We start from the raw sequence: 17,047 nt of genomic DNA on the forward strand, positions 1-17,047 counted from the left end.
AGTGAGCACAGTGTTTACCTACTCCGCCATATTGACTAGAAATTCCGAAGGTCTTATATTTGTTTAGTGGTTGTTTTCTGATTGTTTTTTAAATTATATTTTCTTGGATGCAAGTTATCCTATTAGTTGGCTACATTGGGTTCATTTGTTGACATTCCTTACACATTTTGATTCCCTGTTGTGACTTCATCTTCTACCAAGTACTCTTGCTAATGTCTTGATCTGGGATAGCTCTTCTAGGATGACCACGTACCTGTTTCTTTTTTCTTGGTATGTCTTAGAGCCCCTGACTAGAGAATTTCCTTTCTTATTTGTAATGTGGTTATATGTTCATTAATCTATATATTATATTGTTTACATATAATTTCTCCAGGTTTTATATGGAGAGGAGGTTATTTCTCTTATTTTTAAATGAAGAGTCTTAAAGTCTCTACATGTGATATCTAGAGCAAGAATAACACTGTTTCTCTTAGCAAATTAATAGCAGTTTTCTCTCATAAACTACTTCAGAAAAAGAACACATCAGGACTGTTTTAAGGGCCCAAATTTCTTACACAGGATAAAGTAATTAATGTGATGGCCATGATTGCAATTATGCAGGAAAGCATACACACGCATGGACAAGGAATCTATTCAAATGGAAATTATTAGTTTTATTAGGGCAGTTAACTTATGGATGACTTTTTTCTCTTTTGGCACTTTAGAATTTCTGTATTATTGTATTGTTTTACCAAGAGGACATAGTATTTGAGTATATATTCTAAGTAACATTAAAAAAAATTATAGCAGTTATACAGACCCCCACTAAATATCCAGTTGCCTATAGGACAAAGGTAAAACTCCTAACTGAATATCCCTATAGCTCTTCTCAGCTTTTCCCAAATTGCTTCTTTTTATCTCCCTATGTTTTCTTATGCCTCATCTAGTTCAGTTTTGTCTCCCATCTTGACACAGATGCTACTAATTTCTGCTCTGTTTTAAGGATTCATGTTTTTGCAGGGTCGTTTTTCTAGGTACAGGATACTGGTTCTTCTGGTCCCTTCTTTTGCTGAGTTTATTTGGAATCCTAACTGTCTACTCTTCATTGCTGTTGGTGAGTAGTGTTTCCCGTTTTTTCCACTCCCTTGCTGAGCAGTTTCATGAGATGTTCTTATCTGTGGTATGGTGCTCACTTGGTGCTGGGAGCCCTCAGAACCTAAAATCACTCTTGTCGTAGTAGAGTTGGGGTTATATCAGCTGCTTAAATTTTAGGCACGAGGGATAGATGGCGAAAAAAGGACTTGTACTAGTAGAGGATGCATCTTATCATTTTGGCATTTTGAAAGGGTGCCAGAACATCCTTTTTCTATTCCCCTGATTCATAGCCTATTTTATGGTTTACTCAAAATTATTATTTTAGATACTCAGAGCTTTACATTAGCAGTACCTTTATACATTGAACTAACTCATTTCGTATCACATCTCCTGATATTCTGTCTTCCTGGGCCTTACAAGTTACCTAGTTTTTTAAAACCTGTTCTAATGTGTATATGCTAGTCCACTAGCCCAGGTACAAAGTACGTTTGAACAAAAGTATTTTGGCAATAGTGTCCCTTCTCTGTTGTCACATAACAGTGTCATGTAGTGGGAGGAATTCCGGCTAAGCAAGATAAAAGACTGTGGAAGTAGAAAGCTTATGGGAGAATAACTTTAGGTAATTGGAGTTTTTCAGTGCCTATTTATACTTATGGCACATACATTTGTCTCTTATATCACGATCTCTTGTCCCTGCTGATTTCCTGTCTGATATAGAAGGTCCCAACTCCCAAATAAGTTGCCATTTGCATTAATTTTTTTTTCCAAAAAAAATTTATTAATCATTAAGTTTTCATTAATAAATAAGTTTTCATTTCATTAATAAAATGATTTATTAATCATTTTTGTTTTCATGCAGGGCACTTCAAAGAGATATGTATGAGATATGAAGTTACAATAGTTCTTTAATTCAGTGAGTTTAGACTCTAGTAGGGACACTAAATCATAGCCAAAAATAACTAACACAAGCAAAACATTACAGTTGTCATTAGAGAGTCCTACGTGAAGTTCTGCGTGGGTTCTGAGAAGTAAGAGGTGACTTCTGCCAACAGGATTAAGCACCTTCTTGGAAGAAGTGGCACTGGAGTGGGATCTTGAAGGAATGGTGGATTTGGACATGTATATGTGGGGATGAAGAACATTTCAGGCTGAGGGACATCATGACAAAGTCAGCAGGACAAAAATATGTGGTTCCAATATAAGAGGGAAAGTCAGTTCTGTTAGCATGTAGGGCATAATGAAGAATAATGGGGAACATGGCTAAAAAGATAGGCTCATGACAGCTTTTGAAAGGCTTGGAAAGTAAGGCTAAGACATTTAGCATAAATCAGATTTCTATTTCAGGAAAATCGTCTTGGAACTTGCAGTGTGGAGGGTGACTATAGGCAGAATATTTAGGCACTTTTCTTTTTATGGGTAAAATGCAATGAAGGATATGCTCTGAGCTACTGGGCTCTGGTCACTGAATTGTACTGCTTTTATACACAATAAATATGAAATACTGTAGTTAGCTTCTAAGGTAGGAATGAGTTCTACAGTGCAATAAAACATACATTTTAACAAACTTCCTACTCTACCCTACCCCTTTTTTGGATCCACACAGTGGCATCAACAGTGAACAAGATGGGAGACCTGGGTTCTATTTCCAATTCTGTCTTTAAATTACTTTGTATCCTTGGTCAAGTCATATAACTTATGAGACTCAGTCTTTTTTTATATGAGGATGATAATATTTAATAGAATGGTATTAGGGCTGGGTAAAGAAGAAATGAAATCATACATAAAGTTATTTTGATGAAAAGGTTAGTACCATATACATTCCAACTTTCAGTAATACCCTAAGTCCCTGAGGACTCCAGTTTTCATCTTTTGTCTCCACACTGACTTGGTAACTGGCTAGATTTATATTAAAATCTAAGATTTATTGACTGAATACTAGTATTACTAGCAGAGGTTAGCAGTTGTAATGATGACACTGGTTCCTCAAGAAAGAGCTTTTAAATGACCCTTGGAAGGGTTGGTCCCTGACATCTCTTCTCTCATAAATTGGTCTGAGTAATACCAAGAATAAGGTCCATCACAGGGAAAAGATATTGGTAGGAACTCAGGAAGGATATCAGTGTAGTGCTTGTTATGAAATCCCAAAGATAATAATTAATTGTTCCTGAGGGTGCTGGTGAAAGTTACAAATAGGAGGTGGCATTTGAACTGGCTCTGAAGGGTCAGTGCCATGGGGAAGGAGAGCTTTTCAGGCAGAGGAACAGCATGGCAAACTCCCAGAGGCGGAAAAGTGCAGAGAATGTAGTGAAAGGCATTTTGTCTTCAGAACACTGCTATGGGCTGCCAGTTGGTGATTTCAAAATAACCTCCTTTTTCTTTGGTTTTTCAGGTCCTTGGATTTTTGTTAATTTGGGGAGGGAATGAACTATATCTGCACTGCTACCATAAGGTAGGACATCTGAATCTTCTTAGGAGACCTTAGACCAGTACTGAATGTCATGCCTTTTTGACATTCAAGTGTTAAGTACAGAATCACATTTCTTTCATTATTCTCTTTGGAAAGAAGAGATCCACTTATATCATTTTACTGAAATCATTAAATTTCTATCAGGTGTAAGTGATTTACTGAAGGAGTGGAACCCAAATTTTATTTTTTTAACCGCTCCTTGTTAATCTTACTCTGTGACTCAGTTCTTCCCATCTCTATAAAATAGGCATGCTCCATTAGTTTCCAGTCCTATATTTTATAGTCACAAGAACATTCTCTTTTCAGTCATTAAAAATTTTAGTTCATTGTAATAACCCCAATTCCAACTCTGTAAGACTTTTCCCCTTTGCTCTTTGGGCCTGACCTTGGCCTGGAAGCCTGCCCTGGTGGAAAGAGCCTGATGGTCTTTTACCTCTCTTTCACCAAAGGAGTGCTCAGGGGCAGAGGCGATAGGATAAAAGAACACAGTCCCACAAGGAAAGGCAAGAGGGTCATCTGGGGTTGATTCCATCAGGACCAGGTAAATGCACGGTTGTTAGCTCTTTATCCCACAGGCTTTTTATGTGTGTATTTTCAGAAACCCTTCTGCTGAGAACCTTCACGGCAACTCTGTTGGTAGAGTCAATGCTTGTCTTTTTATATCCCTGAAATTTCTCTGGTGAGGTCCTTTTGACCCTCCCTTAGTTCAGCGCTTTTTAAAATGACACCAGCAAGGCTTCTCTCAAAGTATCTGCATCTGGTCACCAGAAAGCAAGCATCTTTGTCCCACCACCTGTGAATATGCAGTTCATTTCCAGCATAGCCTCCCTCATTTTGTTCTGCCCTGGGCTTGAACAGCTTCACCCCACAGCTTCTTGCTCTTTTATAGACTTCTTCAGACATGTGTATGACACATTTCTTCATGTTTCCTGAATTCCGGAACATGTCAGAGTCTCTGAGTGGTCCACTTAAATTTCCTCTTACTCAAATGAGACATGAACTGGAAATATAATTTTAAGTTATTAGAATGAATGGAAACAGAAGTCATAAGATCTTGCAGGAAAGAATAGAGATTGAAAAGTGAACAAGAAGGCCTTAATGAGATCACTCTCTGTTTTAGAGTTGGGACACCAAGATCAGTTAGCCACTACAAAAATTTGCTTGGGTTTACAAATTTATTACATTCCAGGCTGGTGCCTATTACAACAAACATTCTTACCTTGCCTCTGGCAGTTAGTGGTGCTACTTGGCCTTCTCATCATTGCCTTTGAAATCAGGAAGCCATTTTCAGTGGCAGCATCTCTCACCTTTATTCAAGCATAGAGGATAGCCACCACAGTGCTTTCCATGGATGCTGACACTTTCCTCGCCACTGTATTTTTCAGTGTCTTCTGAGACCTCCCATAGAACATGATAGGGAGTGGGTTAGCTTATTATAGGTCATAGCATTCTAGCAAACATTTCTCAATAAATGTTTGGATAATTTTTTCTATATAATACCAAGAAATTTCTGGATTCCCATTTCATTGAGCATAGGCCAGTACTGAGCCAAGCTTTCAGATAACCAAACAAACAATTAGAACCATTTTGAGATGCACAATACCTGGATTCTACTATATTAAATTCATAAGCTTTAGTAGCTGCACTCATATCAATAAATTTAGACTGATTTAAAATTATGTTCTTTTCTCCTTGTTTAGTATCCTAACTATTTGTTTTCACACATATTCTATAGGGTTTATATCAATATAAATTAACGAAGCCTTCATGTCTCGAGGCATTCTGGGATCTAATTCCAGTTCTGAGTCTGTATGCAGTGAGAAGAGATAGAAGTGGAGTGTGAGAAGAGTTGGCTTCCCCTGGGTAACTTTCTTGGTTGGTCCTTCAAACTATGAAGGACTAGGCTTACCAGAGCTGGGAGGAAAAACTGCTTCTACTGGGAAGGGAGATTCTGCAGGGCTTAGAATTTTAGTTCTCATGTACTCAGAATAAATCTGGAAAGAAAGGGTTAGCACCAGGCCTATAACCCATCCTCTTCTACCTAGGGATGCTCAGAAAAGAATGAATGACCTCAATCAAAACTCCCTGTACATACGCTAATAACCCAACCTCCTGAAAGCACGCTAAAGATATTTCTTAGGCAAAGATAATGAGAGTCTTTATCTATGAAACTTTCTAGCAGAATATAACCTGGTGTATCTGGGTTGCTTATTGTAAATAAACCTGGAATTTATAGATTTGTAGGGTGGGAGACATAGCTGGCTAGAGTGAATAATTAATGGGATATAAGATAAGGATGTTCTATAACTGCAAAGGCTCCTGTGAAGCAGTGTTTCCGCATACTTTGCTCACAACACATCTCACATTTTAAGTCCAAGGCCAGCATGTATTCTAGTATAAGAGAGAAAAGAACTTTTGATGAGTATCTACATTTGACAGGATGAGATTTCTCCAAAGGAATGTTTTATTTTTACCTTATAATTGCCTGTATTCTTTAAATCGTTAGTTAAGGTTGGTGTTGGATAAGATCACAGAATCACATGAGACTCTTGAGTCTGATTTGACAGTTAGACATTTTTGTTGCCATAATTTGGTTTCCTAATAGGTCATTTAAGATTTTTGCATTTATGTACGTAGGAGAGATTGGCCTCTACAGTCATGTGCCACTTAAGGATAGGGGTACATTTTAGAAATGCATCCTTTGGCGACTTTGTCTTTGAACACCATTGGGTATACTTACTTAACCCTAAATGGTAAAGCTTATTATCTACTACAGTGGTATATCCATATAGCTATGCGGTTTAGCGTATTGCTCTTAGGCTACAAACTTGTACAACATGTTACTGTACTGAATATTGTAGGCAATTATGAAGCAGAGGTTAGATTTCATGTATCTTAACATGAAAATGTTACTATACTTTTATACAAGTGGCGGTGCAGTGGGTTTTTTACACCAGCATGATCACAAACCCTTGATGAATACATTGCGCTATGCCATTATGATGTCTAAGACGTCATTATGTGAAAGAGATTTTTCCGGTTTATTATGATCCTATGGGACCACAGTTCTATGTGCAATTTATTGTTGACTGAAACATTGTTATTATGGCACATGATTGTACTTTTCTTCTAATGTCCTTGTTAGCAGTCCCCAACATTTTTGGCACCAGGAACCAGTGCTCCTATGAGAATCTAATACCTGATGATCTGAGATGTAGCTGAGAAGGTGATGCTAGCGTTGGGGAGTGGCTGCAAGTACAGATGAAGCTTTGCTTTCTTGCATGCCACTCACCTTCTGCTGTGTGGCCCTGACTGGTACCAGTCGACGGCCCAGGGTTTGGGGACCACTGTCCTTGTTGACTCTTGATATCAATGTTTTATTTGCTTCATAATAGAAATTATTGTTACCTCTCTATTTTCTGAAAGAGTTTGTTAAAGATTGGAAATATTTCTTCCTGAAATGCTTGGTAAAATTAACCACTTATGCCAGTAAGGCTTGGAGTTATTTTTTGAAAAGTTTTAAATTATGGATTCAGTTACGTTAATAAATATAGAGATTATGTAAAGGAAGGAACTAAGCACTCTCTAGAAGGCAGCACAGATATAGAAAGACTATACATTTCAAGGGGAAGAAGTTAAAGTTATGTCTGCTTGGTCTCAGTGTTCTTTATGAAGTATATAGTGTTCTGGAAGGCAGATACTTTTTCATCTGTTCAACAACTATTTACTGACTGCTTACTCTGTGTCAGACATTCTGCACAGCAATGAGGATTGTCCTTGATCTCATGAAATTTATAGGCTTTTGGGGAAAATATACATCAAAAAGGCAATTACAAAATTGCCTTTTACTCACAATTGTATTGAGTTGAATAAAAAAGTAATGAATATCTGTAATGATTATCGTTTAAACTGAGAGAGATGACAGGCAATGTTGTGGGCCCAGCTGAGGCTGGATATAACTAGTAAAAGCATCAGACGATGTAGCTATGTAATTTTTTCAACCATGCTATACAAAGAGACTCGGGAACAAGGAAGGTAAATGACTGGGCCCATCAAATATTGGGTATTTTGAAGAGTTGTCAGATTAAAAAGATGAGAAATGAGGTCCCTTACATTGTGGGGACACAAGGACAGTTTCGATCCAAGCCTAGTGCCTAGAAGTCAGGAAGTTTTTTTTCTGTTTTCTCAGATCCTGACTCTGCTAGTGATTCTGATGTGCACGTTTTTTCTGTTGATTTTATGCATTTACTGGAAAGACAAGTGGCTGACAGTTGGGCTCTCACTGAAGGTAAGCATCATCCTGTAGGTCTAACACTTTGTCCAGTGTGGTCAACCTGACTTTTGGCTTTCTCCCAGGTCTTTGCTCCCTACATGCACCTGAGCAGTATAACTGTGATGGTTATTGTTTCCTGGCCCGTGGCCTTCTACTTAATCCACTTGGAACAAGAAGGTATGTCATGTGGGTGGAACCTTGCATTACCCTTTCAGCTCTGACTTTAGCTTGCATTTCCTGAAATACTGGCTTGGCGTTGATAAAGTCTTTTAACTTATTTTTGTCTGCGAAGCCCTTTATCTGTCCTTCTACTCTAAATGATCGCTTTTCTGGTTAAAGTATTCTTAGTTGTAGATTTTGGATTTTCAACACTTTGAATATTTTGTGCCAAGCCCATCTGTCCTGCATGGTTTCCTTTGAGAAATCTTATGGGATTTCCCTTGTAGGTAACTAATTTCTTTTCTCTTGCTGCTTTTATGATTCTCTCTATGTATTTAACTGCTGGCATTTTAATTATGATGTGTCTTGGTGTGGGCCTCTTTGGGTTCATTTTGGGGGGGACGCTCTGAGCTTCCTGGGTTGTATGTCTTTTTTTCACCAGCTTAGGGAAGTTTTCCATCATTATTTCTTCAAATATATATTCAACTTCTTGTTCTTCTTCTTCAGGTATTCCTATTACATGGATGTTGTTACCCTTAATTTTGTCTCATAGGCTCCTAAATTATTATTAGATTCTTGGTTACTTTTTTCTTGTCATTCTGGTTGGGTGTCCTTGCCTTGCTCATCTTCTATATCAGTGTTCCGATCCTCTTCTTCTTCCACTCTATTGATTTCCTCTAATATACTCTTTATCTCAGATAATGTATTCTTCATTTCTGACTGGTTCTCTTTTATAATTTCCATTTCTATTTTTATGTCTTTTATCTCTTTGTTCAAGTTCTCACTGACTTCATCTATACTCCCCTTAATTACATTGAGCATCTTTATAACCAGTGTTTTGAACTCTGCATCTGTGAGATTGCTTGACAACATTTTTCCTTTATCTCTGTTGAATACTTTCATATGGTTTCTACCTCTTTGTCTTCCCATTTTGGCTGCTTTTCTATGTCTGTTTCTATGTACTAAGCAAAGCTCCTATGTTTCCCAGTCTTATTAACATGGCTTTGTATAGTAGGTGTCCAGAGGCACAGTTCTGAGAGGGGTTCAGCTGTAGGCCCAGTTTAGCTCCAGTCTGTGCCCCTCTGGGGGCTACCTGTTAAGATTCAGCAAGCAATCCATAGATGCTGTGCTTATAGTTGCCTCAAGAAGGCACACCAGAAACTGAGGTCAGCTTCCAACGGTGTGGGTCTTGGCGCTGCTCAACAAGTGGCACAGGACTCACTGAGGACACAACTGAATGTGGATTGGATGGGGCTTCGAATTGGGGGAGGCGGAGTTTCAGGGAATCCTCTGGGCGGAGTGATCTCTCTTATCCAGTTTGACGATGTCTCAGCTATGGCAGTGCTGTGTCCGCACACTCGCAGTGGGGAGAGCTCAACAATGGAGCAATGGATACTGCCAGCACTTCTGCCTGGGAGAAAGCCTTGCCTCAGGCCCTCGCTCCTACAACTCAGTGTCCCCCTGTAAGTCCCTGGTGATGCCTAAGCAACCAACTCAGTGCTGTCACAAGGGGTGAGCAGGTTTGTAACCGCAAAAGTCCAGCGGACATAGCCCCTTTAAGAGGCGTCTGCAGTTGCCTGCTGTGGCTCCTGTAGCCTCTGTCTCATCAGCTGCTGGGGATTGGGCAGCCTGCATCTTCACCTTCTTCTACCTTCAACCAATTCTAGCTGTAGTGATTCTGTTCATCTAGACCCCCAGGTGACTCTGCTTGCTGTTTGCTCCATGTTTCCATCTCAACTGGATGTGGTCACAAGAAGGGATGAGTGAAACTTCTATCATCTGTGCTATTTTGCCTGCTTCTCCTAGTCACAATTCTTTTAGTTTGATTTCAAATGCTGCTAGTTTCAACTAATGAGCTTATACTAGGTCCAGATATCTCTGGTTACATCCTAGTACTCAAAGCAGAGCCCCAAGAGTCCCTTTCACACCTGGGCACTTAGAACAGAAATGCCCACCTCTGCCACTGGTTTCTCCTCCATTCCTTGTCATAATATCAGGAAAAGAAAAGAGAATCAGAGCTGCACATTAAATTGTTTCGGGTTATCTCTCAGCACCCTTACTGAGAAACCAGGATCTTCTTTCTACGTCTCTCTTTTTACTGTTGCTTAAACAGGAAGTTTGCTTCCTGACTTGTGTGAGGATGGAGACAATGACTGGACTGAGAGTGTTGCCACTGTGTGTTTGTACATGTGTGTGTATGTAGATGGAGAATTGGAGAAAATGTCTTGGGGCTAGAGTTTAAAGGGGACAATAATGAACTCTTTTCTTTTCCATTTCTGAAATTTTAGTTAGAATAAGAAGATACAAGATGACATGGTTCGAGAGGGGAAGAATCAAGAGATTTAATATACTCACAAAGTTAAGAGGTTAGAGCTGGGAATCTATATTTGAAAGTGATTGAAGCATAGGTGGTAACTTAAAAATGTACAAATTTGTAAAATTCTCTGAGGTCTATACTAGTAATTTTGGGGGGAAAGGCCAGCAATAACAGGTATTGTAGACGGGCTCAGTGTTTGCGTGTGTGTATGAGAGAGAGAGAGAAGCAAATACCTAATATTTAGTATCTATTATGAGTCAACACTGTCATATTAACTCTGTGAGGTAAATGTTAGCATCAAGATAGCCCCATTTTTCAAAATGAAAGAAATAAAGACCCAGAGAGATTAGGCAACGTGACCTTAGTCACAGAATTAGACAGAGGTAGTGTCTGCATCTGAACTTAGATTTCTGTCAACTAATGCCCCTTCTACTCTACTATACTGCCTTATGTATAGGGGCATTTCAGGCTGATCTTTATAACAAGCTTCAGGGCTTTCTCAGAACCAGCCAATCTATCTGCTGAAAATAAATTCCATATATTCCTTAAGATCCCCTCTCCTTCCTTTCCTCCTTACTACCCGTACAATTCATTCCATTGTAAATTTCATTGTAAATTCTAGTAATACTGCGTTAATAATAATGCTCATATTTGCATAGTCCTGCGCTTTCAAATCACTGAAAGTAAGTGGGGACGTGACAGAAATAGAGAGTATATCAGTCAGTCCAGACAGTTGATGAAACCCATGCACTGGGTATTTACTGACTGCTACTTTGTGATAGTTGCTTGGGATGGGTCTCCATTCCTCTTTACCTTTTTATTCACTCCCCACTCCTTCTAACTTTTTCAGCTGTACAAGTGGCTATTGGATTGCCCTTTTTTCTCATCCTTTTATGTCTGTATGTGCTGCCGTTGGGTTTTTATTCTCCCTGCATTCAGGAGAAGGATAAATTGGGACCCAAGCCACATATCTTCGGACATAGAGGAGCACCCATGGTAGGTTAGAGCATAATGGATATGGGTGAGTACAGGTATGCATGGGATGTGTAGATGAAAGAAGGGAACCTCAGAACCATAGGAACACTTGGAGGTGAAAAGGCGTTAGCTTTAGATAACAAGAATAAAGAGTTAATTGTAGAGGTTAGACTTGAGCCCAGGTCACCTAATACCACCAGGTCCATTTCTCTACTGTGCCCAGTGACATTGTCTCACCTGAGCAGAGTCCCAGAATCAAATTGGGTAGAGGAAAATATAGGCAGGCTCTTTAAAAATAGAGCCCAGGAAGCCAGAATCTGCTTCCTAAAACGCTTTCGTTACTGGGCTCCCACACTACCATAGAAAGGATGTTGAGAGGAGAAACTCTGAGAGACAGAGCCTAATGTCCTTTTCTCCACAGCTGGGGCCTGAGAATACCATGATGTCCTTTGAGAAAGCTGTTGAAAATGGGGCCTTTGGACTGGAGTCCCACATATACTTAAGGTAGGAAGCAGGGTCGGGGTGGGCAAGAGGTAAGGCCAATGCCATGTAAGACGACCAGCCTGGCCAAGCTGTAGAGAGGGCAAACCCTGGGGAGTTTCTCCTGTGTTCATATGCCACATATGCACATAGCACACACGCATGGACCACTTCTTCCTTACAAATCTTACAACTGCATTCTTAATCATAAGCTCATAAATCACACACATAATTCAAATTTGTCCCCTCTGCAAATCATGCTTAAAATTTAACTGCATGCACTACCTAGCAATCTGTTTATCTAACATTCCTGGATAACTACTATATTCCAGGCCTCCTTTTGAGTGCTGCAGAGAGGCAACTAAGATAAATCCTGTCTGAGAGATGTTCCCAGCTAGTGAAGGAGACATGGCATGTTTACAGATACCTACAGTATGAGACCATTTGTGGGGAGTGCCTCCCAGAGAAGAAAAAGTCAAGTGCTGTGGACCCTCAATGGAGGAAAAACCTCCTCCTATAGTGTGAAAAAAATCTCTGTACTTAGAATTGTGTTTGGGTTGAGTCTTGCAGGAAAAATATTATTTTAACCAGCAGATATGGGGAAAGAGGGTATTTCAGGCAGAGGCAACAGCTTATTCAAAGGCACCTAAATAAGAATTAGCAAGTTTGTAGACCAGTGAGCTAACCTGTATGAATGCCAAATTCACATGCTCTGGGGACAGGAGAGGAAAATGTGAGGAGGAGATTTGGCTGCAAGGCTCACTGAGATTGGATCATGGAAATTACTAAATGTGTGATTGGCCGCCATTGTGGTTTTAACAGATTACCTTACTGTTTTACAAGATGTGTTTCAGAAAGACTCACCTGGCAGTCTATGAGGGAGACTCCTCGCAGAGATGGGTAGTAGACTGTAGCATTGTCCAAGGGAACAGCTAAGGAAGATTGGATCAGAACAGGGGTGAGGACAAAAAGATATGCTTTGCTACAGAATCTATGTGCCTGAGCAGCTAGAAGTAGAAAGGCTTCATATCTAGCATGAGTATATTAGTGAATGTGGTATGTACAAAATCCCTTCACATCCATTCTCTGAGGCAGACAGAAAAAAAATAAACATTCTAATTCACACTTGAGGAAATGTGGTTTGAACCTGGATTCAGTGACAGGAAATGCATTGCTGAGGTCGCAGGCTAGCATATACATGATGAAACCAGGGTTTGAACTATATTTCTTGACCCCCAACTGGGGTTCTTGACACAACCCAGCACTGAGAACTATACCATGTAGAATATTTGGATCAGAATTGAAACGGGATGTTCTGTCAGAACTCCTGGGTTTATTTGTGGAAGTGCATGGTGATCATGGCATAATGTGGTAAAGATGCTCCTGGCATATGGTCTTTCTCTCTTCTCTCACTTCTGTGACTTCAAGTGTGATGTAGATGATCCTTCCAACACCTCCTTTTCTGTATTTGGTGACATCTTCATTTCCAGTGTTCATCTCCTCTGCATATTTCACCATCCACCTTGATGTTCATGTCCTCAGCTGCATCATTACCAAAAATTGCATATTGGTCAGGACATGAATACCACACCAATAACTTGAACAGGAAAAGTATAATATCAAGAATTACTAAGTGGTAGGATGTGGTTAACTATAAAGCGATATAGGGGACCCGGGGCATATAAAAGTAGCAAGTGTAGCTACCAGATGAAATGTAGTAAGCACATTTCATCCTATTCTTTCTAAGAAAAAAAAAAAATCCCAGAGAAACAAAAAATAAAAACTAGGTAAAATTCACAAAGCAACTGACACAGGGCTCTGAAAAGTAGGGGAAAAGAAGGTGCACTAGCTAAGGGCTTATTAAGACTCAAGGAACTACCATTAAGTAGTGAGTTCCCTGTCGTTTTTATTATTGTGTTGTTTTGTTTTGTCCTCATATATTCTGATGTGAGTTCTGGAGACACCTGAAACCTAGAAACACCTTTAGCTGCAGGCAAAAAAAAAAAAAAAAAAAAATATATATATACACACACACACACACACACACATATCTATCTATCTATCTATCTATATATATACCACAAAAGTCTACTCTTTCTATTAAAAAAACTGGGAAAGTGGTAGCCTAGTAGGATATAAACATGTTGACTATCTTAGCTCTACTCAGGTAAACACCACAAAAAAATTCACTGTCCACCCTCTCAATGCCTGAACCTCTAGCCCTAGAAGCTATGGGTAGATTCCTGTCTGCTATTCTTGCCCTTAAATAAGAGGGGTACCCCTCTTCTTGCTCTACCAATTGGAGGTGAGGAAAGATTATTTGAGAGTAGTTATCTAGATAAAGTGATTTTTTTTTATTGTGGTAAAATACACTTAACATAAAGTTTACCATTTTATCCATATTTAGGTCATAGCTCAGTGGCATTAAGCATATTCACTTTATTTTGCTACTATCACCACCATCCATGTCTAGAACTTTTTCATCTTCTCAAACTGAAACTCTGTAGCCATTAAGTAAAAATTCGTTGATTCCCCCTCCTGTCAGGCCCTTGCAACCACCATTCTATTTTCTCTCTATGAATTGGACTACTCTAGTTTTCTCATACAAATGGAATCATACAGTATTTGTCCTTTTGTGTCTGGCTTGGTTTACTTAGCATAATGTCAGTGATCATCTATATTGTAGCATGTGTCAGAATTTCCTTCCTTTTTTCTTTTTTTATTGTGTTAAAACACATATAATATAAAATTTCTCATCTTCACCATTTCTAAGTGTACAATTCAGAAGTATTAACTATATTCACATTGTTGTGAAAAAGATCTCTAGAACTTTTCATCTTGGGAATCTGAAACTCTATAACCATTAAACCATAACTACTTTTTGCTCCCTCCTTTAGCCCCTGGTAACCATCATTCTACTTTCTGTTTCTATGAATTTGGCTTCTTTAGATACCTCATATTAGTAGGATAATATAGTATTTGTCTTTTTGTGCCTGTCTTATTTCACTTAGCATAATGTCCTGAAGTTTCATCTATGTTGTAGCATGTGACAAGATTTCTATCCTTTTTTCAGGCTGAATAATATTCCATTGTCTATATGTACTACATTTTGCTTATCTATTCATCTACCAACTGATATTTTGATTGTTTCCACCTCTTTACTATTTTGAATAATGCTGCTATGAACTTGAATGCACAAATATCTTTTTGACATCATGGTTTCAGTCTTTTGTGTATATACCCAGAAGTGGAATTGCTGGATCATATGGTAATTCTACGTTTAATTTTATGAGGAACTGCCATGCTAGAAAAAGGGAATTTTTAAACCTGTATATAAAATCCTGGGCAGACTTTTGTATAACTGATACATGAGACCAGATAGAAGCAATACAGTATAAGATTTGATAACTGAACATTGGTCTGTAACACCATCCAGATAATTAATAGGTGTTAACACCAAGAGAAATAGATATTGGAATTATCTAAGAATTTTAAGTAGCTATCATAAAATGTCTCCAACAAAGTGTTATGAATACTTATTAAACAAATGAAAACATAGAAAGTATTAGCAAAGAAATAGAATAAAGAATAGCCAAATGGAAATAAAAGTTCTATAGACAGAAGAAATGATTTAAAAAGTCAACTTGTATAAATATATCAAATCATTATATTGTATATCTAGAACTAATATAATGTTATATGTCATTCATTTCTCAAAATGGGTGAAAAAGTCAACTTGGGACACAATAATAAAGAAGGAGCAATGGAGAGGGTAATGTATAAATAAATAAAATAGAAAATTCTTTAGAACTTAAAAATTTTGTTTAAAAGCAGAAAAATATAACTGTCTAATGTGTGTCTCAGCATATTTTAAAATTTCTCATCTTCACCATTTCTTAGTGTACAATTCAGAAGTATTAACTATATTCACATTGTTGTGAAAAAGATCTCTAGAACTTTTCATCTTGGGAATCTGAAACTCTATAACCATTAAACCATAACTACTTTTTGCTCCCTCCTTTAGCCCCTGGTAACCATCATTCTACTTTCTGTTTCTATGTATATTTAAGACAACTATATCATAAAGGGGACATGGTAAAGGAACCTAAAAAGTGCTTACATTTCTACAATCTACTTGAATGTTTGAATTTTGACACTAGTAGAATGTGGTAAGTTAGGTATGTATATGGTCATACATCATTCGATGACGAGGATACATTCTGAGAAGTGCATCATTAGGTGATTTCATCGTTGTGCAAACATCACCGAGTGCGTTTATGCAAACTCAAATGGTATAGCCTACTACACACTAGGCTATCTAGTATAGCATAGTGTTTCTAAGGTACAAACCTGTACAGCATTACTGTACTGAATACTGTAGGTAATTGTAACACAATGGTAAGTATTTGTGTATCTAAACACATCTAAAAATAGAAAAGATGCAGTAAAATATATAAAAGATTGTGTGTGTGTGTGTGTGTGTGTGTGTGCGCGCGCGCGCATGCGCATGCATATACATGGTCACACATTGGAGGGACAAGGGAAGGACTTTGGAGGGAGATGCTATCAGAGACTAAATGTCAGAAGGAGGGAAGGAAGAAGGGAGATAAGGAAGAGAAGGAGCGAGAAAGGGAGAACACAAATCAAAAGAGATCCAGAGAGAGATAAAAAATAATAAAAGGGAGAGGGGGAAGATAGAGAGGGAGAAGGAAGGAACAGGACTGGGTAGAAAGAGAGATAAATAGAAACTAAGTTAAGGTGAGTGAGTTAGTACACATGAATGAGTGTGTATCATGTGTGCAGAGGCAGGTGTGAGTGGAGGGCAATGGGCTTCCAGGCTCCCCTTCTTTCTAACCCTCTCCCCTCGCTCCCTAGCCAACTCTGTGCCCCAGCCTCAGGTGCAGGGCATATGGACAGCATGCCGAGCCTCCTTGTCTATTTAAATCACCCAGAACAAAAATAAAATCACCCAGAGCAGGCAGTAAATTCCACCTCTTAGTCAGGTCCAGCCTTATCTTCTGCTTTACAAACAGACTTTTTGCTTATAATCCATTTAATCATATGTGATCAAAATTGAATATACACACAGTTTATCATTGACCAAAATGCCATCATGTAATGCATGACCGCACTGTAATCTCTAGGGTAACCACATCAAAAAATTATACAAAGAGATATACTAAAAAACACTATAGATTAAAAAAAAAGTTCAAATAACCAACAGGAAAGCCAGAAAGAAGAAACAGAGGAACAAGATCAGAGGAAACAAGTATAAAACTAATATAAAAATGACAGACTTAAT

At 38.5% G+C, this 17,047-nt stretch overlaps 1 protein-coding gene across 1 annotated transcript in view; it reads left to right on the forward strand.

The window, feature by feature from the left end:
- Window positions 1–241: 241 nt before the first annotated feature.
- Window positions 242–17,047, forward strand: part of GDPD4 (glycerophosphodiester phosphodiesterase domain containing 4) — a 73,567-nt gene continuing 56,761 nt past the window's right edge. The window contains exons 1-8 of the mRNA XM_011368430.1: window positions 242–249; window positions 1,000–1,093; window positions 3,464–3,523; window positions 7,731–7,829; window positions 7,898–7,991; window positions 10,262–10,339; window positions 11,141–11,286; window positions 11,687–11,769. Of these exons, the coding sequence (XP_011366732.1) occupies window positions 242–249; window positions 1,000–1,093; window positions 3,464–3,523; window positions 7,731–7,829; window positions 7,898–7,991; window positions 10,262–10,339; window positions 11,141–11,286; window positions 11,687–11,769 (662 nt within the window). The remainder of the gene's footprint in view (window positions 250–999; window positions 1,094–3,463; window positions 3,524–7,730; window positions 7,830–7,897; window positions 7,992–10,261; window positions 10,340–11,140; window positions 11,287–11,686; window positions 11,770–17,047) is intronic.

The sequence above is a fragment of the Pteropus vampyrus genome, unplaced genomic scaffold (genome assembly GCF_000151845.1).
Source record: "Pteropus vampyrus isolate Shadow unplaced genomic scaffold, Pvam_2.0 Scaffold141, whole genome shotgun sequence".
NCBI lineage: Eukaryota > Metazoa > Chordata > Mammalia > Chiroptera > Pteropodidae > Pteropus > Pteropus vampyrus.